The 24491-nt window shown below is 32.8% G+C and overlaps 1 protein-coding gene across 1 annotated transcript; it reads left to right on the top strand.

Annotated features, from left to right (window-relative positions):
- The first annotated feature begins 6824 nt into the window (after positions 1-6824).
- On the top strand, positions 6825-8700 carry LOC112747714 (F-box/kelch-repeat protein At3g23880-like). The gene is made up of 2 exons (XM_025795892.3): positions 6825-6928; positions 7081-8700. Exon 2 carries the CDS (start codon positions 7094-7096, stop codon positions 8420-8422), a length of 1329 nt encoding a protein of 442 aa, XP_025651677.1. The 5' UTR covers positions 6825-6928; positions 7081-7093; the 3' UTR covers positions 8423-8700.
- The last annotated feature ends 15791 nt before the right edge of the window (positions 8701-24491 follow it).

Below are 24491 nucleotides of genomic sequence, written 5' to 3'. Positions count from 1 at the left end.
TTGTCAGGTAAGTACTATATGACTTATATAGACATGATTTTCAAGCTTGATGTGAGATAAAAAAAAAAAAAAACACTTATGTCTATTATGTGTTATCCTCTGTTATTAATTATCAGATTATTTTATGAACTCATGGGGGATGAATGCTATCTTCAAGTTTTTCGCCATTTGCTAAAGCCTGTCATGAAGATACATAAAATTTTTCTCATCTAGCTGAAGCTTGAAGTTTGTAGTTTTCTTTTATTATTATTTGTCTATAAAAAAATCAAGTTATTGAAAATTCCATATCAAAGCATTGTATCGCCCTAGCACCTATTGATAAATATTTTTATGTTATGCATTTTCACTAAAAAGGGTCTATTTGTCATCTTCATCATTGATTGATTGACTATTGTTCTTTAGGTTATTTTTTCATTGAATGGTTAAGGCTCATACGAGCTATATGTTATAAGGATTTGTATTTTATTTTTATCCTTTTTGAAATTATATGGTTTGCTTTGTGTATTATGCTATGTTTGAAAGACATTCCAGCAGAAGAGGGTATTAGGTTAAAGTTTTTATGATAAAAAAAAAAGTATGAAAAATAACAAATATTGATAATCAACCGTTACTCTCCATTTCAAAGCTTTGGTTAGACATAGTGAATAAGATTTGGAATTACTTTTGCTCATGTTTTGATCTGTGAGAGTATGCATTAGAGTATATATATGTTTGTTTTCTTTTCAAATTATTTTTTTCATTTGTGATTGAACTTATGTAACATATAATGATTAATTCAAATAATCAACATATATTGTTGCACGGAGAGGTTTCTTCATTTTATGGTATTATGAATTCAAATATCTTAGTGATTAAATGATAGATTAAATAACATTAATTACGTCTTTGTTTTTTGGTATTACTCAGGAAAAGCCAATGACGGCTTTGGGTGAACAAGTGTGTTAATCTGTGGTGATAATGTTGGAAAGATTATGCACGGCAAACCATTCACTGTATGCAGTTTGTATGCCTTTCATATGTGCAAACCTTTCTATGAGTATGACAGGAAGGATGGGAACCAGTACTGTTCCCAGGCCATTCACTGTATTCACCATTCTTCATTCATATGTTGCAACTATACTAAAGACTTTTAGTATTATAAGATGTTTTAAATATTTAATAAATTATTTCTAAAAAAATAGAGCCATTGTGTTTCAAATGGTTATACTATTTTATTTTTTAGTCTCTCGTTATATTATGAGATATTCCAACTGCATAATTAATTGAGAATCAACAATATTGGCAGGATTATTTTATAGACTTAAACCTTGACTAAAGATTAAATACATGTCATTAATAAAGAATGGTCCAGTTAATGGAACCCTCATCCTCTTGGTTGATTTTTTATTAATTTGAGTTTGAAATCTTAGTTTTAAGTTTCTATTGCAATTGATTTTGATTTACGGGTCATATTTTTTTTTGGCTTATTACATAGTGTCTCATTAATTGACAGCTTAGTGTGGGATTGATTTTAGTTTGGCAGAGAATCTTGCCAGTCGTATGAATTTTAGTTTCATTAATAATATCATTTATCTTCAAATATAAACTTTTAAAAGTTCATTATCTAAATATGGTGATAATTATACTGCATTGTATTATAATTTTTTATTAATAGAATTTCATCATTTTTTGTAATTTGTAGTAAATGGCATAACAAATATTTTTTGTTATATTAAGGTAATAATTTGTTCATTAAAATTTTAATTTTATAGTTAATTTTTTTACCAGACTTTAATATTAAATTGTTTTGTTCACAATTTTATTATACAATTATATTATAATGTATTTATTATAATTAAACGGTATTTTTAATTTTTTAATAAAATTTTGCATTTTTTTAAAAAGTAAAATTATATATTCTTATTTTTATGATTCAATTTAATATAAAGATCCATATTAAGCACGTAATCTAACAATATTTTAATATTTTTTTTTCATTATACTTATCATACCCCGTGCAACTTCATTAGTTCTCAATGAAATTGATGCTGACATCTCTCAAATTAGTAAGGCCACAATAAATTGTTGGTAAATTGTTATATGTCTAAGTATCTTTGGTTCCAGGTTTTACCATTGCAATTCCCACAATAGAAACATGGATTTTTTTTTTCCTCACAGAATTATAGTCAAATTGGATCATACATTTAATCGAATTATTTTAATAATATAACTGAAATTCTTGTAGTAAAAAAAAATATATATAGTTGAATAGTTCCTAATGAGAAATGAATAGAACTCTAATTATCCTGGTAATTCGATAAAATTGACATACACTTGTTAAATTTTTTTATAGCGTTTGTTGCTCTGATCATTTTTTTTAGGTAAACAATAATTTTTATAAATAATTTAAATAATAAATTTTAGAGTTGATCTAACAAAATAAAAAAATACTCTACTCTTTAAATTATTTCTTAAACTTTAACATGAGAATAACTATTTATACATTTAGTGAATTGAACATCCAGCTATTATTAATTGTATATAAGTAAATCGAATAAAAAAAAAGCATCCCAGTAAAAATAATGAACATAATTATCTGCATATACCTATTGAATTAAATATCCGATATGTCCATTGTGTTCACATTATTTAGTATTATCAATTTTTTTTTTCTTTTTGTTTTCATACCCCTTCCTTTTTCTTAAAACTCTACGGGATTTTTTATATAAATAAACATGAAAAAAACATTAATTCCAGGAATACGCATGGATTAAATTAATGACTGAAATACGCATTGCCAACTCAACCTCGTCGGCCACGAAATGGAGTTCCATACCAAATCGCAAGTGGCGCCCACGAAATGGAAGAGAGTGAAGTAGGGGCCATACCAGCTGTGTCGGGCACGAAATGGGGGAGCAGCCATTTTGTGGCTGGCACCCACGAAATGGGTATTCCAAGGAGGGCGGGCACGAATTGGTGCACCTCAAGTGTACCGGCCACGAATTGATACCGTAATTTTCCTATATAAACGCTCGTGGATCAACGGCGAAAGGAACCATTATCACTCTCTTTTCACACTCCAAACTAGCCCTCAACCTCTGCACCCTCATTCTTTCTTTAAAATTTCCAGGTAGTAATATTAGTTTGCTATTTGTATGGCTGCGGAGAATGTTTACATGATTATATATCCTAATGGAGAAATTTCTCATACAGCAGAAGGTATTACATTCGTTTGCGATGATCTATTGTGGATAATGATTCCACCACAAACATCGTTGCAAGATTTGAAGAAGCCCCATCTCCTTTCTGCTAGCCACAAAATGAAAAAGCCTGCTGCTCTTCCCTGCATTTCGTGGGCGCCACTTGCGATTTGGTGTGGAATTCCATTTCGTGGCCGGCAAGGTTGAATTGGCCATGCGTATTTCAGTCATTAATTTAAGCCAGGCGTATTCCGAGAATTAATGTTTTTCCAATGTTTATTTATATAAAAAGCCCAAACTCTACGCATTATTATTTTGGTTTTTTCAAATGTAAAATAATGATTCATCATCTTTTAACATAGAAAATTGTAAATTCCTCTGTTTTGCCATAATCAATCAACCAAAGCTACCACAAGAATTATTTGACGCTGCTGTAATTGACTCATTGAAATCACCACATGTTAAAGTATAGAGATGATGAAAATTTTTTATTTTTTTGACTTATTTATTAAGTAATGAATTAGATATGTGGTTTTACTAGTGTTATTATATTATCACTGGTTTGGTACTTTTTGTTTTTTTTTTTTGAAACAAAGAAGTTCAACACAAACATGGAGCACAAAGTAGTGACAATAACAAAATAAAAATAAAATAAAACAACGTCTGTTATATCCACCTAGTAACTTGTCAGAGCGAATATATATGCATCCCAATGTCATCTCCAGTATTGCCATCAATAACAAAAAGGATTTTCACACCTCCACTTCTTGTAGTTAAATCGCATCATGTTGATGATGTCTTCGACACTTTTACTTTTATTCTGAAACAACCTCCTGTTCCTTTCCAGCCAGACGTTCCATACAATGACAAAGAAACTTATAAACCACACCTTATGTTCCTCCTTTCTACCTATAGCACATGTCCAGCTTTCAAAGTGTTCTTTGAGGGTACTCGGAACAGACCATTTTCTGCCAAAATCAGATAACCAAGTGCACCACACCTGTCAGGTAAATTTACAGCCAAGAAACAAGTGGTGAATATATTCCACATCATGATTACATAATACGCACACATTCTCATCCTGATTAACGATTTCGAGGCGACACAACCTTTCCTTTGTGTTCACCCTGCCTATTTAAGCGAACCAGGCAAGCAACTCCACTCTTGGGGGACTAAGCCTTTTCAAATAGTCTTCGTGAAGCTATAGCTTGTTATCTCTTCCGGTAGTGTTTCCACCTGCAAGACCTGCACAAATGAGTTAGTAGAAAAAATGCCTTGTTTGTCAAACTTCCAGACAACTCTATCCTTTCTATCAAAAGCTAGTTTAATCGGTCTCAAAGCATCATGTAGTTGATTCACCAATTCCAACTCCCATTGGAAAAGCTCACGCCTCCACTGGAAGTTCCAAATCTACTCTAACCCATCCCAGAAACCATAGTTCCCTATGACAGATTCTTTTTGATCTGAAACTGAGAAAAGCCTTGGAAACCTTTCCTTTAGAGGACCACCACTTAGCCACACATCTTCCCAAAAAAGAGTTTCCTACCATTGCCAATCTCCATAGACAAGCCATTTATCATCTTGTCTCTTATATGTTGCTCCCTGATCTGTAGCTGACAGATATCCTTCCACGGGCCCCCTCTAGTAGGTAAAGTCTGGGAAGATAATAATTTAGTAGGAGAGAGACTATTACATGAGCAAACCACCTTCTTCCACAACGGACCCTCCTCTTTTGAGAACCACCACCACCACTTAAACAGGAGAGCTGTATTACGAAGCATCGCATTACCAACTCCTAGCCCACTTAACTTTTTTGGAGCTTGGACCAATTCCCAGTTAACCAAAGTCATCCCCTTCTTGCCATCCTCCTTACTCCACAAGAACCTTCGCTGTAATGAAATAAGTTTCTCCTGAACACCCTTCGGCATCTTATATAAACTTAAATAATATACCGGGAGGCTATTCAGAACTGCTTTGATGAGCACAAGCTTCCCCACTTTGTTGAGTGTCTTTGATTTCCATAAGCTGAGCTTCTCTTTCACTTTGTCTATAATTGACTTCCAAGTCTTGACTAACCTTGGGTTAGCTCCTAAGGGGATTCCAAGGTACCTGATCAGAAGAGTAGCCTCTTTGCACCCCAACAAGCTGCACATACTTTGAACCCACTGTTGTTCACAGTTGACTGTGATCAAGTTGGATTTGTCAAAGTTGATACTTAGCCCCAACATCACCTCAAAACTACGAAGCAGCCTCTTGTAATTTTTAATAGTCTCCTCCTCTAGTGGACAGAATAACACAGTATCATCATCAAACTGGAGATGTGACAGTTCTATATTGTCTCTCCCAACAAGTAATGGAGCTATCCGACCGTTCCTGACTGCCACTCCAATCATTCTATGTAGGACATCCACAACAAGAACAAACAAGAATGGAGATAGAGGATCACCTTGTCGCAAATCTCTTTCCATCTTGAACGGCTTTATTGGCGACCCATTTATCAACACCGACATAGAAGTTGTGCTAACACACTCCATAACCCACTCTCTCCACTTCTGCAGAACAATATCCACGAAATTCAACTTTACCCTATTAATCTCTGAAATCACTTAACACACATATCAAGGCATCGAATGGTAATGAGAGAGGATTAAACATAGCAAATTTAAGGGCAAAGAAGCATGTTTTCAATCATAGCACAAAATTAGGAAGGAAAATGTAAAGCATGCGGATTATATGAATAAGTGATTTACATATTGTAGTTTAGTACTAATAAATAAGAAAAAGTATGGGCAAAAAACAGAGATAAGCCAAGGGAAAAAATAATTTACGTGAATCAGCCAAAACAAAAACTGCTTCATGAATCCACGCATGCACGTTCTACATAATTCGAACCAGCTTGGTTCGAATTATACACAAACACACACTAATTCGAACCAGCTTGGTTCGAATTACACACAGTAATTCATGGTATAATTCGAATTATGCTGTTAAAAATTAATAATTTATTAAAAAAATTTTATTAAAATTTTATTAAAAAATTAATAATTTAAAAATTAAAAAATATATTTTGTATTTCATACGTTAAAAAAAAAGCTAACAAATATTTAATTACGATACTTCTTTAAAATATTAATGAGCTATCAATTCGAATTCCATACAATACTTTTCTGTCCATTTTTAATAGCTTATGAACATTTTTTAATAAATTTTTTTAATAATTTTTTTAAATTATACTACAAAAAATATTTTATCCTATGCAAAACAATTTTAAAAAAATGGCTTAAAAAATGTTATGAGTACTATAAAAATTTGTAATGTTATAATAACTTAGGTAAATACATACGTGTATTCAAAATTTAAATAAAATATTCTACATAGTCAATAATAATTTAGAAATGAAAGCAAATATTTTATTCCACATAAAATAATTAAAAAATATATTTTATTTTATACAAAATAATTTTAAAAAATGGCTTAAAATATATTATGAGTACTATAAAAGTTTGTAATATTCTAATGATTTAGGTAAATACATGATCAAAATATTTTTTCTTTAATTTCTAAATTCTCAGTAATTATGTAAAGTATTTCTTTAATATCTAAGGACATTACAAATTTTTATAGTACTTCTAATATTTTTAAGCTATTTTTTAAATTATTTTGCATAGAATAAAATATTTTTTTTAGCTGCTAACACAAGCGCAGATCATCCGCTTTCTCTCACCATCGCCGGCACCATCTTCCTTTAGGTAAACCTCTGTTTTACTCTTGGCCTCTGTTTTTCTTCTTTTATAGAATCTCCATGTATGTTTTATTTTGTAAATTAAATGGCAATACCGCTGAGATTTGAATTTTAGTAATTATATTGTTTTTGATTTCTTATTCCTGCTGTATTGTGGAGTTTCCTCGTACGTATGAGGAGGGGTCCGATTCCTGATGATGATGATGATGCTGTTCCGAGGAAGGGGAAGGTTGTCACAACCACCGGGGGGTGGCCGGAACTGCTCCGCTGTGTCACGACAAAACCACCACCTATCCTTCTGGACGAGCTCATAGCGGAAATCCTGCTGAGGATACCGGCGAGGTCTCTCCTTCGATTAAGGAACAGCGTCTGCAGTTCATGGAGAACCCTAATTTCCAGTTCCCAATTTGCCAAGGACCACCTTCGACGTTCAATGGCGGTGGATCCAGCCTTGACCCACCCACTTATTGCCTATTTTGCCCGAGCCTGCGAATACCCCAAAATCGGAGTGTTCTCCGTACGATCTGTGATGGAGAACCCTCCCCAGGAACCCACTAAAGTAGTTTCCTATGAGGGACGACGCTACCGCATCATCATTGGCTCTTGCAATGGATTGCTGTGCTTGCACGATGAAGAGCGCGGCGAGGATGGATTCATAATAAGCCATCGTGCCATGCTGTGGAACCCCTGCACCGGATTCACTTCTCAGCCGCTTGAAATTGCAGGTGTCCTCTCCATTTGCGGATTCGGTTATGATCATGTCAATGACAAGTATAAGCTCTTGGCTGTTGTGAGAAAGAAATCAGGCGAACCCGTCACCACCAGAATGTTTACATTCGGCCCAAATTCTACCTGGAGAACAATCCAGGATTTCCCCCATAATTATTTTGACTTTCATTCCGGGAAATATCTGGAGCGTCTTGCAGGGCTTTATTTAAGTGGCACTGGCACTCTTAATTGGCTTCTTTACAGCTATAGTAGTTTTGTGAAGGTTATTTCCCTTGACTTGGTCAAAGAGACTTATAGTCAGTTTTCCCTTCCCAGCAGGGATTCACATGATAATCTCTGGATGGAACCCAAATTGGGTATCTTGAGGGATTGTCTTGCTGTTTGTTATGAGACTAAGAAAACTCATTGGACTGTCTGGTTCATGAAGGACTATGGAGTTCCTCAGTCTTGGACTAAATTGACCACAATCCCCCACCACCCGCTACTCGTTCATAGTCCCTCATGCGTTGCATTACAGCCTATATACATGTTGAAAGATGTTCTCCTTGCAATTGCTCCGAGTGGCAAGTTTGTTTTATGTAACTTAAAAGATGGCAGCATAGATCTTCCTAATATTAACAGCTCCAGTGATGGCATGCCCAGACTTCTTCCTTTAACTCAGCACGCATCTCCAAGGGTCTTTCAACTCTATCATGAAAGCTTAGTTTCGCCCTCGCACTTTGGTCTTCCAAGTTGCTCATCTGAGATGCGGTTAATTAAGCCAAGCCTATAATCTCTTATGATTAATGTAGTGCCTTGTTTTTTTTGTATTTTATAGACTCTGGCTTCATGTTTAATGTTTTTTAATTAGGTTCCTTATGAATACCGATTTTCTTTTGTTTTAGTTAGAATATGTATTCATCATAAAATGCTATATAATTTATACTGCACAGAGGAGCTTCTGATAGTGGACTTTCTGATCTTAACAAAATACAGAAATGCCAAGAAAGTGTTGCTATAAAACCTGTAAAGAAAATGAATAAGATATACAAGAAAGAGCTTGCACTTGCATTCTTATTGCTCACTGCTGCATTTAGGAGCTTGTTATAAGCACAAGGGATGCACTTCTACTACTTATTGTTCCAAGGAGTGTCATTTCTCCTTGTAGGTTTGGATTTAATTGGAGAACAAATGAGCTAGAGGATCATAAGAATTTGTTATTGTTACTATTATTAGAAAGATAAACAATTCAAGAGGCCAAACAATTGTGGAATTGCTGCTATACAAAGATGTTGGTTTTGGCAGTTATATCATATGCAAGGTTTCTGGATAATGTGGCTCATCAGGTAAAAATGCTGAAAGCTCTACCATTGAGTCAAATCATATAAATAAGTTTGTTATTATTCTTCTTTTTCAAGTGCTTTTATAGTGTTTTTTCTGCTTTTTTGTTTATTTTTTTAAATTTTCCCGACGTGGGTTTATTTGTCCATTGGTTGTTTTTCATTTTCATTTTTTCTCAATTTTCTGTAATATATAAGCCGATTCGCTTTCTCTCAGTTCAGTATCAAACTGTTGCTCAATTCACTCTCGGTTCATCTGTAATATAATTACTGAAATGAATGACATTGATATGTTACAAGTGCATTTAAAGATTTATACGTTTGTTGTTCCAAATTTCACTTACATGATGCAACTTTGCTTAGGAGTAATATAATTACTTTATTGCTTTTGAAAACTTACTAAACCTTAGAGAATGATACTACTTGACATGACATTCATCTATAACTTAACTACTTTTATCTTTCTATTCTATTCTCTCTTGTTCATTTCCCTCACCTTTCTCAAGAGAAACCAACGTTATTCTTGAGTTAGAGAGAAAACTAGAAGGGTAGAATGCTTAATACTTGTGTGCTTTCAACTTTATTTTTTTTATTTTTATAAATAAAGTATATATGATATTATATCAACTCATTTAATTTTTTTTCTTATTAAATGAAAAAGAAATCTGGTGTAATCAAAATTCTCCTTTTATAGAATAATTTGAACGTAGAAGTTAACACAATGTCTTACTCTTACACTTTACACGTATCATGTACGTATATATTTTTTTCTTAAATATATTTTCTCTTAAGAATTGCTCATAATATTTTAAGTAAAGTGATATTAATTATGGTGAAAATTTAGATGTAGTTAACTTCATCTAAAATTGATAGTTGAGAGTTGTTAGATGATAATTTAGTCAAATCTATCCAGTATTTAATGACTATCATCTATTAACTTCACATGAAATTGAAATTAATAGTACCTGAATTTTCACCATTAACTTAGAATCCCGCTAGGGGCCAATAGAGTATTTGTACAATGTGTACAATGAGCTATTTATTTGGTCCAATATGAGTTAAAAATAAACCTCCAGAATAAAATATTACTAATTTCTCAAACACAATACATCTAGAATAACCATCCGATTACCAGGGATAATAAACATCTGATATCCTACTGAATCGAACATCCCTAAACTCCCATTGTACACATTGTACAAATACTTCATTAGCTCCCTATACTTCCTCTTAACTTAAAGGCTTGTATGATTCAACTAATTATTTGCATATTGCAAGGCTCAAGCTCTAGTAAATACACGAAACAAGTAGATATCATACAAAATTCAATAGAGTTAATAGTCAAAATCGTCCTTGAAAGATACCCCGATCTCTATTTTAGTCATCGAAAGATAAAATTAATCGAAATCGTCCCTGAAAGATACACGACTTTGTCACGTTCGTCCTTCCGTCATCTCCCTCGCTGAGTTGGCAAACGGTCGCTTACGTGTGCTGTTAACCGCCAGCGTGGCAGAAGCCAAGTTGTACCATGGTGTTGCTGACAAGATAAGTCCGTTATAACAAGTCAAATTAGTCCTTGAGTTGATAAACCCTAATCCCAAATTCAACGATAAATAAGTTGCCCTCAACGCTTTCGTTGGACATAGACCTCGGTAGGAGGTGTAATTGTTGGTTCACGGCGAGGATGGAGACAGAAAATGGAGGTCGTGGTGATGGTTCGTGGCATCCGTCGCACGACAATTATGGTTCTAGCGCTTCAATGCGAATGAGGAGGTTGAAGACACATCACGAATCATGTTTCTGTGGGTTGAAGAATGGGATTAAAAAATCCAGAACAGCAGAGAACCCGAATAGATTGTTTTATGTATGTCCAAGGTACCGGGTGAGTGATGTTGAAAAAAGTTTATGATTTTCATCTTGTTCTGTGATGTTGGGTGTTTTTTTTTTTTTTGCTCTCTTTCTGAAATTGTAGAAGGGCAATCACTGCAGTTAGTTGAAGTGGGTTGATGATGATGTCTATGAAAAAGTGGGTATATGTGGTACAAAGAAAGATGCAGGAATTGATATGGAGGTTGAAAGTAACTATGATGAATGGAGGTTGAAGGTGGCATAGAGACTGGGCAGTTTGGAAGCTAAAGTTAGAGCACAGAAACTGCTAATGATTTTCACGTTAGGGGTTGTTGTAATTAATGTGATACTTTGTTGTTTGATATATACTTCTAAGTAAACTCAAGTTATGTTATGTGAGAATGTAATGCTGTATTGAACTCCATGGCCTGAATAGGAGTAGTTATTTAAAGTTGGAAACAAGTCTATATTCATTATTATAAATTGTGAATTTTGCAAACAAGTCTCTGTCATTGTTGATATAAGTTATGTTAAGCCATAAACAAAATAAGTAATGAAACTGAGTAACCTTAGTAATAATTTGTCATTGAAGACTAATTGCCACATTCCCTTAATAGATAAACACCATAGCAAAATTATGAGATTTTGATGACACAACAACACATTGTCTTAAAAGATAAATACCATACAAAAAACAAAATGTTGTTTCATACAAAAAGATTCAACCACAACACATTTCTAATTAATCAATCATTTTTATCATTTTTCCTTGGGTGCTTGAAGCCTGGAGTAGACACAAAAATCATAAAGTTTGCCAGCCTCTTAGCAGTTGCAGAATTTGTCCCTTTGATAATCTCAGCAGAAATAACACAGGTGCAGATGCAGTAGGTTTCATGTTCTTCAGAATACAAAGAGATTTTGCCAAGTTTTGTTTCAGGTTTAGTAGTTCCAAATCTGATGATTCTGGAAACTGTGTCTGTGAGTTCTCACAATGAGAAATTTCAATCATGGAAGATGTAAGAGAATCTTCAAGACTGGCAGAAGTGAGGCTTAGAACTTGCTGCTGTGATTCTTTAAGTTTGAGAGACAAGGCAAAGAGTTTTTGCTTGGATTCCTCAGCTTCTTGTTGAGCTTGTTTCTTGCATGATTCAGATAAACTTAGCTGCTCCCTCACTTTCTTCAAATCCTCTCTCAGATGAGAAACCTGAGATTCCAATTCAGGTATTCTGCTCGGCCTTTACCTCTAATACCAAAAGCAAAATCATAATGAAAAATTGTACATTACAGAATACAATGAAAAAAGACCAAAGGAATCAATTGAGTCTCAAGAAACATGTAGACAAATTTCAATCACAATTGTTCCATATACAATAATGCCATCAACCTTCCGAGACACCTCAGAGGAGTCATTTCTGAAACCAAATCACTGTTATGATTCATAAGAAAAACATATACTCAGGAGCAATAAAAGCTTTTGCCATATATGGCTGAAGCAATGTCTTCACATCACTCTCAATTCTTAGCTGGCTTACCCATTTCACAGCTTCCATTACTGCATACATAGTGTTAGATAGATAATCCAAACCATTCTTTCAAAATTCAATTGTATTTAGGTGATTGTTATTGATTGACAACATCATATGCAGTGAAGTTTCCATTTCAAAGTTTAATATCAACATTAATTAGTTACAGGGATATATAATATATTGATGCTATGTATAAAAGCATGTTTTATAACGTAACGCAACACTGAAAGCTACTTGGGAAGATATAGTGATAGTGATGCATGCAGTTAATTTCCAAAAGAAGAACACCAATCCAGCATTGTTCATATTACATATATTATCATACAAAAAGTTAATTACATCAAAGTGACAATTGAATTTGAACTAGTAACATATATATATGGTGAAACAATGTTTGAATTTGAAACATTACCTTGTGTTTGGGGTTTGCATCTGCATGGGTTAAGTGAAACGCGGTATTAATAATTAGGGTCTCTATTTGAATGCTCCTCTGACCCACAACCACCGTAAACTTTCAGAATTGTATGCCACAAACTGAGACAGTGCTAGAACCATGATTGTCGTGCGACGGATGCCACGAACCACCACCACGACCTCTATTTTCTGTCTCCATCCTCGCCGTGAACCAACAATTACACCTCCTACCGAGGTCTATACCAACCAAAAGCCTTGAGGGCAATTTATTTATCGTTGAATTTGGGATTAGGGTTTATCAACTCAAGGACTAATTTGACTTGTTATAACGGACTTATCTTGTAGCAACACCATAGTACAACTTGGCTTTGCCACGCTGGCGCAGTTAACGGCACACGTAAGCAACCGTTTGCCAACTCAGCGAGAGAGATGACGGAAGGACGAACGTGACCAAGTTGTGTATCTTTCGGGGACGATTTTGATTAATTTTATCTTTCGATGATCAAAATGAAGATCGAGGTATCTTTCAGGGACGATTTTGACTATTAACTCAAATTCAATAAGTAGGGTCGTGGATTCAAATATTCAAAATTCATAGAAACGATTATCTAACACATTATATATTTATATTTAATTTTTTTTTACGGTATCCATTGCAAGAACTAATTCGTCGCGAATTAAAAGGATTTATTGCTAGTTAATTTGTTGTTGTATGTACAACAAAAAATTCAAACTTTCTAACACTTATATAAGTATATAATGAACTAACCACTAGACAAATTAAGTTTATTACGTATAAATTTAATAGTTGTTAATTTCTAGCACAAACAAAACATGTTACATCGGTAGTTAAGAAATTTTATTGCTTTTTTTTATGTTATGTTTTTTCTAAACTACTAATATTACTACTATTCCTCCTCGCCTCCTCCTCCTTGTTATCCTTCTTTTTATTTTTGTAGTTTTTCTTATTTTACACTCATTATTCTTATTATTTCATCCTCTAAAAATAATAAAAATAAAATAAAAAAATCAAACAAAAAAATAAATAAAAAGAATAAATTATGCACTTTTTTATTTTTTAGTTTATTCTTTTTTACAATAAACACAAACAAAATTGAATGAAAAGCACATAAATTTATAAATAGAAACACAAAAATGCTACATGAAGAAAGAAGAAGAATAAGAAGTAAAAAAAATTCAGCATCCTATTTTATGTGTTATAGTTAAAAAATTTTATTGTCAAAGTTAAAAAATTCATATACTGCTGTTTAAAAATTTCGGTGCTATTTTTTATTTTAAGTTTTTTTCCCAATAATCCTCCTCATCCTCCTCTTCCTCTTCCATTTTTTTCTTCGTACTATAATTCTTTTTGTTTTACATTCTAATAATTTTTTTGTTTTATCTTCTAAAAAAATAAAAACAAAAAAAAGACAAAAAATATCACACAAAGAATAAGAAAAAGAAAAAAAAGAATTATACAATTTTTTATTTTCTTTTTTAGTTTGTCGTTTTTTATAATAAAAACACAAATTATGTACTAAGAAAAAAGAAAAAAAATAAGAAGAAACAAAAAAATAAAATAAAAAGTACGGTATCAAATTTAAAATTTTGAAAAAATTTCGATATCAAAATTAATAATTTTTTATATTAAGATTAAGAAATTTTGGTATTATTTTTTACGTAAAAAAAAGTGTGTAACTAATATGCATATGTGTAACTGGGTTGGAAGTGAGTCGAAATGAGCCCGAGTTAAACCAAGCTCAAGTTTGACTCACAAAAATTGAGTTTGGCTCATTGAAAACTCACGAGTTGACACGAACTCACGAGTTGACTCAAATAATAGGAATATAATCTATAATTCTATATCAATAAATTATAATTTATATATATTTAAAAAGATCAATTTTATATATTGTCTATCTATCAATTATAAATTTTTTATTTATGTCTTACATCAAAATTATATATAAAAAATAACAATAAAATTTTAAATAATTAAGAATATTAATATATATAAACGTGTCTTCTTTATTCTCTTTTATTCTAGACAATTTAATTAGATTTATCATGTTCTACTTCATCATCTATTCAACCTATAATAAATAAATTAAATGCATATAGGATATGTGTATTAATAATTTAATAAATCGAGTCGGCTCATGAGCTAATGAGCTGAGCTTATCCAAGCTCAAGCTCGCCTCATTTAATTTGAGTTTAATTTTAAGCTCAAGTTCGGTTTATCAGCTCACGAGCTCAACTTATCAAACTATTAATAAATCGAGCTTGAACCAACTTATGAACTGACTTAAACTCATTTCTAATTCTATGTGTAAGTAATTTTTTAAATTTAAACAAATTTAATTAGACTTAGTTGATAAAAATATTTAAATACGTAACAAAAACTCATCATTTTAAGTTGAATCCAACTTTAATATATTAGGAGAAGTAGATAAAATAACCAATTAACTACTAAGATTTGAATTAGATGTAGGCCCATGTAAATTAGATTAAGTAATAAGTACTAAGAAAATGAAATTAACTTATGTTGCTGATTTCTTTTTATAACAATACATAATATACATATTTAATTTATACACATAGTTATAATAATAGTTTAATTTTAATACTCTGATAATATAAAATATTTTATATAATTATTTAATTATATTATTTTTTTAATAATTATTTAAATAATCAATGTAGAAAAAAATACTTTTGCTAACATTAGGTAAATATTCAAATTCTATTATATAATAGATAAAAATAATTTAATTATTTCCACCGTTATTAGTACTGTCTCTCTCAAAAGGTACTTTTATGTATGTAATAATAACTGTGCTGCTCAAGATTCATCGTTTTTTTCTATGAATGGCTTTCATGTTTTAGTGGGATTTTAAATTTTGATTAATAATATAATTAATGATGATGATTTTTCATCATTCAAAAATTAACTATTTCAAGACACCAAACAAATTAAGGGATAAATTTTTTTGGTATTAAAAAAATTAATTAATTAATTATTTTTTTTTAGTTATTCATAGTATTTTCTTATTCAATCGATAAATCAAAAATTAAGAGATAATAATTAATTTATTTATTCATTTATAAATGTGAGAGGACCTAGGCCCATAAAGAGAAGGGAGCAAACAACACTAATACTTTGTTTGGATGGAAGATGGAAAATGAGAGAAAAAAAATGAAAAGAAAGAAAATAGAAGGAAAGAAAATGAAAGAAAAAGTTGATTTTCTATTATGTTGTTTGGATAAAGAGAAAATGAATGGAAAAAAAATAAAAGGAAATTTTTTTTTTGTGTTTGGATGAAAGGAAAAGTAAAAAGAGAGAAAATCATAACCAAGTAAAATTACATTAATACCCTTCTTTATATTATATATAAATTATAATATACCAATGTATTTAAATTATTTTTTTAATAAAAAAATTATCCAAATTATATTTCAAAATTTTAACATATTTTCTTCATTAAAAAAATTATTTTTTTGAATTTATTTTTATGAATTTATTCTTTTTATTATCTTTTAATGTCATAAATAAAAATATATATTATTCTTTTTAAAAATATATAAATAAATGATCTCGTAAAAGAATAATAAAAACTACTCATACTTTATATCATTAATCTCCTTAAGCATATTTAAAAAAAAATTTTACTAAATTATTCGTTGACTAACTTCATCAAAAGTATAAGTAATAAAAGTAAAGTTTAAGATACCTTAATGAAGTCTTGCCACACTTCCTCTTCAGCTTCAAACTTTCTAGTTACAGGATTCCATGCAAATCCACTTAAGTGATGAAATAAGTCATATGCCTCAGCAAAATGATCTTTCAATGTCTTCATTCTATTCTTTATGTGATTCTTTGTTATATGAGGGCCTATTGCTATGCTCAAAGTCTTCACAACATTGGCATATGCTTCAGTTTTCTACGAGCCATCATGCCTATTACCTTTTGATGCTTCTTCTGCTAATGCATTTAGCAAAACTTCATCCATATCATCAGACCATCATAAGTTATCTTTCGAAGGTTGATTGGCTTCTGCTGTTTTATTTCCCTTATTCGGCATTATGTAACCTGTAACAATCCCATAAAAAATCCAATCAAACAATTCTGAGTGAAAACTATACATACATATATATCCATATTCACATAAGAAACATAATCACCTATATTGATATATTAACATAACAATTTTGTAATTATTTCATATACTATTTCATAAATGTCACTAACTAAATTGAAAGAGTTAGTACCTTAAAAAATGGATAGAATCGACTATTATTATGTATTTCATAAGGAACATCCTCACCAGATGGTTGCTTGAAGAACTCTCCCTCTAACGATAGAATAGCATGTAGGACATTGTGAAAGTGACGACTAATTGTCTCTCCTGAGCAGTGGAAGAAGAAAGACATGGTTCTAGTTTTCACATTATGACCTATAATATGTAGGAATTTAGCGACTTGCTCTTCAACGGTAGAGCGAATTGAATCCTTTACTTTACCAGTTCCTCTTAACTTTTGATATAACTGCCTAAATACTTCAGGGGCCATACGTATGACATCTCGGCATTTTTCAGACATAAGTAACTGTGTCATTAACTGCATACGTCTATTTTCTCTTTCCAAATTTTTGTTATTAATTTGCCTAGGCCTATATTGTGATAAGATATCCAAAGAATACAACGTATGCACCGTAACACATGAAAGAGACGTGACACAAATCTGTTATCTCTTTTCTAAGTCTTCCCTAATAGGAGGTAAGATTTGTATCAGTTCAAGATGATACAGGTCAGTAGAGGAGAATTGATTAACTTGAAATCCTGAGTCAGGTATGATGTTCGTTTTGTCTCCTACTATCACATCTTCGATATTCTCGCTATCCATCTATGAGAATATAATGTTTAGAGTGAACATATCAAAAATTGTAAATCACATGATATATTAATCAATGCATTGGATAAGTACCAACATTTAGTGAACTTGGCAACTAAAAGTGTTTAATAATATGGTCATAAACTAATTTAACCGACGCAAAAGAAATCATGTTATTTTTGTCCTAAACTAAAAAAACTCTATTTGCTTATTATTAAATTTATATTTTTTCGTACAAATTTGTATGCGCAAATATATTTATATTAATTATGTCATAAGGAATTTATTAAACGGATCAAAATTAATAAGTACATATATTACATAAACATGATAATCACATGCGTGGACATAATACAAATATGTATATATGTGTTTATTAAAGGCTCAAGGTACTAGTGGGGAAGTTCAATTAGGGAGGAAAAAGTTTAACAGCAAATATAACCTTAACACAAAACCTTTCAAGTCCTTCAATGACCTTGGATCAACTTCAAGCATTCTTTGCTACTAAGGGACTCAACCCTACTAATATAGTTGCACTCTCAGGTATAATAATCTAGCGATTACCTTTTGACCAATAAATGATTAACTTTTTACCACTACACTTAGTTTTTGAATAAATTGTAGTCTTCATGTTAATTCAGTTGATCACTACACTTGGTTGCAATTTAAGTATATAATTAAGAAATTAAATCAATACATAAAAGAAAACAAATAAAAAAAAGAAAATTTAGAAAACAAACATGTATAAATAATACTGACAGAAATTCTTCCTATGACATAAACAGTTGACAAATAAATTAGAAGAAGCAACTAATTGAAGATTATGAATAGCCAAACAAAAAGTTTGGAAACAATTAAGGATTTTGATTTGTTATTAATGAAAGGATATTTATGTACTTTTACACATTTTTACACTTTCATCCCAGTTTTCTTCACAAGTTTGGGCAGAAAATTTTTAACTGGACCCCACGTAGGCTTTTTTATTTTCCATTCAAGTTCCCTGCTAATCCAAACAGGGAAAATACAAGTTTTTCATTGGTTTTCATCTTCTTCCTTTTCTTTCCTCACAAGTTCCATTATACCAAACAAAGTGTAAGGGATACTCTTCAAAAATAGGGATAAGTACTTTTTTCGTCCCCAAGGTCTTGGGTCAAAATCAATTTCGTCCTGAACCTTTTTTTGTTATTAAAATCATCCCCAACGTTACAAAATATTATAAAATCGTCCTTTTATACATCAATTTTATTTTTTTTACCAAATTACCCTTAATAATTAATATAAATAATAAAAATAATATTAAAAAATAAAAAAAACACCCCCCAACCTGCACCCCCCACTTTGTGTCTCTTTCCTTTCTTCTCTCCCACCCCACCCCACTCCCCTATCCCTTCTCTTTCTTCCCATTCTCTATGCATGCCACCAATAGACTCACCATACTACCTCAACCATAACTCATCACTAATTCCTTACCTTCACCTCCCTGACCCAACCCATATTCCTCATGCCCACCACTGTTACAAGACACTCCTCCGTGACGACGCCGTTTCTGAGCCGTTAACCGATACGCTCTTCCCGAGGGACATCTGGCCTTCCCTCCGATGGCAAGTTATCTCTCTACCAGGCAGTTGATGCCTTCGACAACGATGGTTGGTGGTCCGGCGAGATCACCGGCAGGCTTGGGCCTCACCACATGAGTGGATTAACGGCGACTGGATTCTCTCTCAAAGAGAGCAACCACAGCCACAACCACTATAGAATCAGCAACAACAGCTAGGTCACCAAGATTGAAATTTTGAGCCCTGTCCCTCTGCCTTCTAGAGGTCATGCGCTCCCACATCTCCGCCACCGCGAGGTCAACGGGATCTTCACATGCAATCGCATCCTCTTCAACCACGCGCAAAATCACACGGGCCGTTGGCCAGATCAAGTTCAGGTCTGTAGAGAAAGCTCTTCTTGTCAGCGTCGAGCTCTATCACCCACAGCTGCGATAGCGCCAGCGCCAGCAGCAGTAGGAGGAATTTTTTTATTTTTGTCACTTCCTTCCTCTTTTCGTGCTTCTTTTTTTTTTTTTTGAAGAACATAAAAAATTTCTATTATTGCTGATTTTGATCTGAAGTTGCAACTGATGATGATTGTGTTGAATTGTTAAATCTAAAGTTTCTGTTGATTTATGTTATGGTTGTTGTTGTTGAATTGGCTAAAAATGCTGAATTTGTTGTTGCTAAATCCAAAGTACTTAACCCTTGAAATTTATTTTGCGGTTGTTGTTGCTGAATTGGCTGAAGGGAAAAGGTTTTTTGTTTAAGCTGAGAAGAAGAATTGGGATATGGGGAAGGGAGAATTCGAAGAGAGTAGGAGAAACGGGATGGAGAGGGAACAGGGAAGAGATATCGGAGTTGTTTTGCAGGTGTTTGACTTAATGCGAAAGCAGGAACAAACCCCCTTACAATTCTGTTTTAAATTATGGATTTCTTCATTTTTGTTTGGGTTGCAGTTTTAAAATTATTTTTGGTGCTGATTTTGTGGGGGTTTTGTTTCTCTGTTCGGGTATTGCATTGAACATTCAATTGATGTTGGTGTGAGGGTGTTGATTTTGTTCACCGATTGGGTGATATTGTTCAACCATTCAGATATTAATTTTAATGGATGAAGAGTTAGCAGGATTGGTGTTAGAGTTAAGGGTAGTGGTGGTATGGTGGTGGAGGTGGTGGAGGTGGTGGTGGTGGTGGTGAAGAGAGAGAGAGAGAGAAGTGGTGATGGAAAGGGAGAAGAAGATGGAGAAGGAGATGGAGGCAGCGGTGGTGGGGTGGCGGAAAAGGGAGAGAAGAGAAAGACCGAAAGAGAGTGAGAGATACGCCAGGGATGGAGAGGGTTTCTTTTGTTTTTTAATATTGGTTTTAATATTTTTTATTTTTGTAAAAGGGTAAAATTGTCCAAAAAATATTGTTTATGGACAAAAGGATGATTTTATAACGTTTTGTAATGTTGAGGATGATTTTAATAAGGAAAAAAGGTTGAGGATGAAATTGATTTTGACCCCAGACGTTGGGGACGAAAAAAGTACTTATTGATGAGCGGATAATTTATACGCTTTTGGGCATTATTTTTAGTATGTTTCTAGTAGAATCTAGTTACTTTTAGGGATGTTTTCATTGGTTTTTATGTTAAGTTCACATTTCTAGACTTTACTATGAGTTTGTGTGTTTTTCTGTGATTTCAGATACTTTCTGGCTGAAATTGAGGGACTTGAGCAAAAATCAGATTCAGAGGTTGAAGAAGGACTGCTGATGCTGTTGAATTCTGACCTCCCTGTACTCAAAATAGATTTTCTGGAGCTACAGAACTCAGAATGGCGCGCTTTCAATTGCGTTGGAAAGTAGACTTCCAGAGCTTTCCAACTATATATAATAGTTCATACTTTACTCGAGGATAGACGATGTAAATTGGCGTTCAACGCCAGTCCTCTGCCCAATTCTGGCGTCCAGCGCCAGAAAAGGATCCAAAACCAGCGTTCAACGCCAGAAAAGGATCCAAAACTGGCGTTGAACGCCCAAAATAGCCTCTGCACGTGGAAAGCTTCAGCTCATCCCAAGCACACACCAAGTGGGCCCCAGAAATGGATTTATGCATCAATTACTTACTTCTGTAAACCCTAGTAACTAGTTTAGTATAAATAGAACTTTTTACTATTGTATTTAGATCATCTGGGAATTAGTCTTTTGACCCATCTTTAGACGCATTGTTCTTAGATCAGGAGGGCTGGCCATCTCGGCCATGTCTGAACCTTTCACTTATGTATTTTCAACGGTAGAGTTTCTACACTCCATAGATTAAGGTGTGGAGCTCTGCTGTTCCTCAAAGATTAATGCAAAGTACTACTGTTTTTCTATTCAATTCAACTTATTCCGCTTCTAAGATATCCATTCGCACCCAAGAACATGATGAAGGTGATGATTATGTGACGCTCATCGCTTTCTCCCTTAGGAACGCGTGCCTGACAAACACTTCCATTCTACATGCAAACAAGGCAGAATGAATATCTCTTAGATCTCTTAATCAGAATTTTTGTGGTATAAGCTAGAATTGATGGTGGCATTCATGAGGGTCCGGAAAGTCTAAACCTTGTCTGTGGTATTCCGAGTAGGATCCGATGATCGAATGACTGTGACAAGCTTCAAACTCGCGAGTGCTGGGCGTTAGTGACAGACGCAAAAGAATCAAGGGATTCTATTCCGGTAGGAGCGGAAACCAACCAGTGATTAGCTGTGCTGTGACAGAGCGCGTAAGCGTAGTTTTCACTGAGAGGATAGGATGCAACCATTGACAAAAGTGATGCCTCCAGATGATTAGCCGTGCCGTGACAAGGCATTGGATCATTTTCCCAAGAGATGACCGAAAGTAGCTATTGACAATGGTGATGCATTACATAAAGCTTGCCATGGAAAGGAGTAAGACTGATTGGATGAAGACAGCAGGAAAGCAGAGGTTCAGAGGAACGAAAGCATCTCTATACGCTTATCTGAAATTCCCACCAATGAATTACATAAGTGTCTCTATCCTTTACTTTATTTATTATTCGAAAACTCCATTATCATTTTATATCCGCCTGACTGAGATTTACAAGATGACCATAGCTTGCTTCATACCAACAATCTCCGTGGGATTTGACCCTTACTCACGTAAGGTATTACTTGGACGACCTAGTGCACTTGCTGGTCAGTTACACGGAATTGTGAACCATGGTATTGGCATCATGTTTTTGGTACCATTGCCAGGGAAGAAAGAGCAATGAATTTTATATAATTAAAGTGTAATCACGATTCCGCGTACCAAGTTTTTGGCGTCGTTGCCGGGGATTGTTCGAGTTTGGACAACTGACGGTTCATCTTGTTGCTCAGATTAGGTAATTTTCTTTTCGTTTTCTTTTCAAAAATTTTTCAAAAATACTCTCAAAATTTTCTCATCTGTTTTCGAAAAAAAAAATAAAAAAATGTTTTCAAAATTTTATTCAAAATTTTTAAGAATGAATTCTAGTGTTTCATGAAGCATGTGAAGCCTAGCTGGCTGTAAAGCCATGTCTAAATTTATTTGGACTGAGGCTTGCAATTTGTTATCAAGAGCAAGCTAGTTGTTGCTAATCCACCTGCTGTTGTTCCTGAATCACCTGCTGAAGCTTGGCTGGCCATTGGCCATGTCTAGTGTTTTGGACCAAAGCTTTCATTAAAAGCTTGGCTGGCTAGTGAGCCATGTCTAATTCCTGGACTGAAGCTTCAGACTAAGAATGCAAGATTCCTGGAATTCATATTAAAAGTTTTGGAATCCTTATTTTCCTTTTTCAATTAATTTTCAAAAAATACCAAAAAAAATTAGAAAATCATAAAAATCAAAAATATTTTTGTGTTTCTTGTTTGAGTCTTGAGTCAAGTTTTAAGTTTGGTGTCAATTGCATATGCATCTTGCATTTTTCGAAAATATCATGCATTCATAGTGTTCTTCATGATCTTCAAGTTGTTCTTGGTAAGTCTTCTTGTTTGATCTTGATATTTTTCTTGTTTTGCATCTTTTGTTGTTTTACATGTGCATTTTTCGTTTATTAGAGTCTAAACATGAAAGATTTCTAAGTTTGGTGTCTTACATGTTTTCTTTGCATCAAAATTTTTTCAAAATTATGTTCTTGATGTTCATCATGATCTTCAAAGTGTTCTTGGTGTTCATCTTGACATTCATAGCATTCTTGCATGCATCCATTGTTTTGATCTAAAAATCTCATGCATTGCATCATTTTCATGTTTTTCATAAAAATTCAAAAATCAAAAAAAATATATCTTCTCCTTTTTCTCTCATCAAATTCGAAAATTTGAGTTGACTTTTTCAAAAATTTTAAAAATCTAGTTGTTTCTTATGAGTCAAATCAAATTTTCAATTTAAAAATCTCATCTTTTTCAAAATCTTTTTCAAAAATCAAATCTTTTTCATTCTTCTTAGTTATTTTCGAAAATTCTAAAAATATTTTTCAAAAATCTTTTTCTTATCTTTATCACATAATTTTCGAAAATAACAATAACAATTAATGTTTTGATTCAAAAATTTGAAGTTTATTACTTGCTTGTTAAGAAAGATTCAAACTTTAAGTTCTAGAATCATTTTTTATGATTTCTTGTGAATCAAGTCATTAATTGTGATTTTAAAAATCCTATCTTTTTCAAAACCAATTTCAATCATATCTTTTCAAAAATATCTTCTTATCTTACCTTTTTCAAAAATATGATTTCAAAATATCTTTTCTAACTTCTTATCTTCTTATCTTTTCAAAATTGGTTTTCAAAATTTGCTTCAACTAACTAACTAACTTTTTGTTTGTTTCTTATCTTTTTCAAAACTACCTAACTAACTCTCTCTCTCTCTCTAATTTTCGAAAATATCTCCCTCCTTTTCAAAAATTTCTTTTTTTTTATTAATTAATTATTTTAATTTTTTATTTTTGAAAATTACTAACCTTTTTCAAAAACTGTTTTTGAAAATCACTAACTCTTTTTCAAAAATTGTTTTCGAAAATCCTCCTTCTCTCTCATCTCCTTCTTTTTATTTATTCATCTACTAACATCTCCCCCTCACCCACCAAAAATCCGAACCCTTTCTCTCTCTTTCTGAGTTCAGATTTTTCTCTTCTTTTCTTCTACTAACGATAAGGAACCTCTTTACTGTGACATAGAGGATTCCTCTTATTTTCTTGTTTTCTTCTCTCTCTTATGAGCAGGAACAAGGAAAAAGGCATTCTTGTTGAAGCTGATCTAGAACCTGAAAGGACTCTGAAGAAGAAACTAAGAGAAGCTAAATTACAACA

Source organism: Arachis hypogaea, chromosome 15, assembly GCF_003086295.3.
Source record: "Arachis hypogaea cultivar Tifrunner chromosome 15, arahy.Tifrunner.gnm2.J5K5, whole genome shotgun sequence".
Lineage (NCBI taxonomy): Eukaryota > Viridiplantae > Streptophyta > Magnoliopsida > Fabales > Fabaceae > Arachis > Arachis hypogaea.
Note: the sequence above shows the minus strand (reverse complement) of the source record. Positions and strands in the feature narration are given on the sequence as shown.

Excerpts from the sequence above, each read along its gene's own strand:
- LOC112747714 (XM_025795892.3), top strand. The coding sequence starts at position 7,094 with ATGAGGAGGGGTCCGATTCCTGATGATGATGATGATGCTGTTCCGAGG.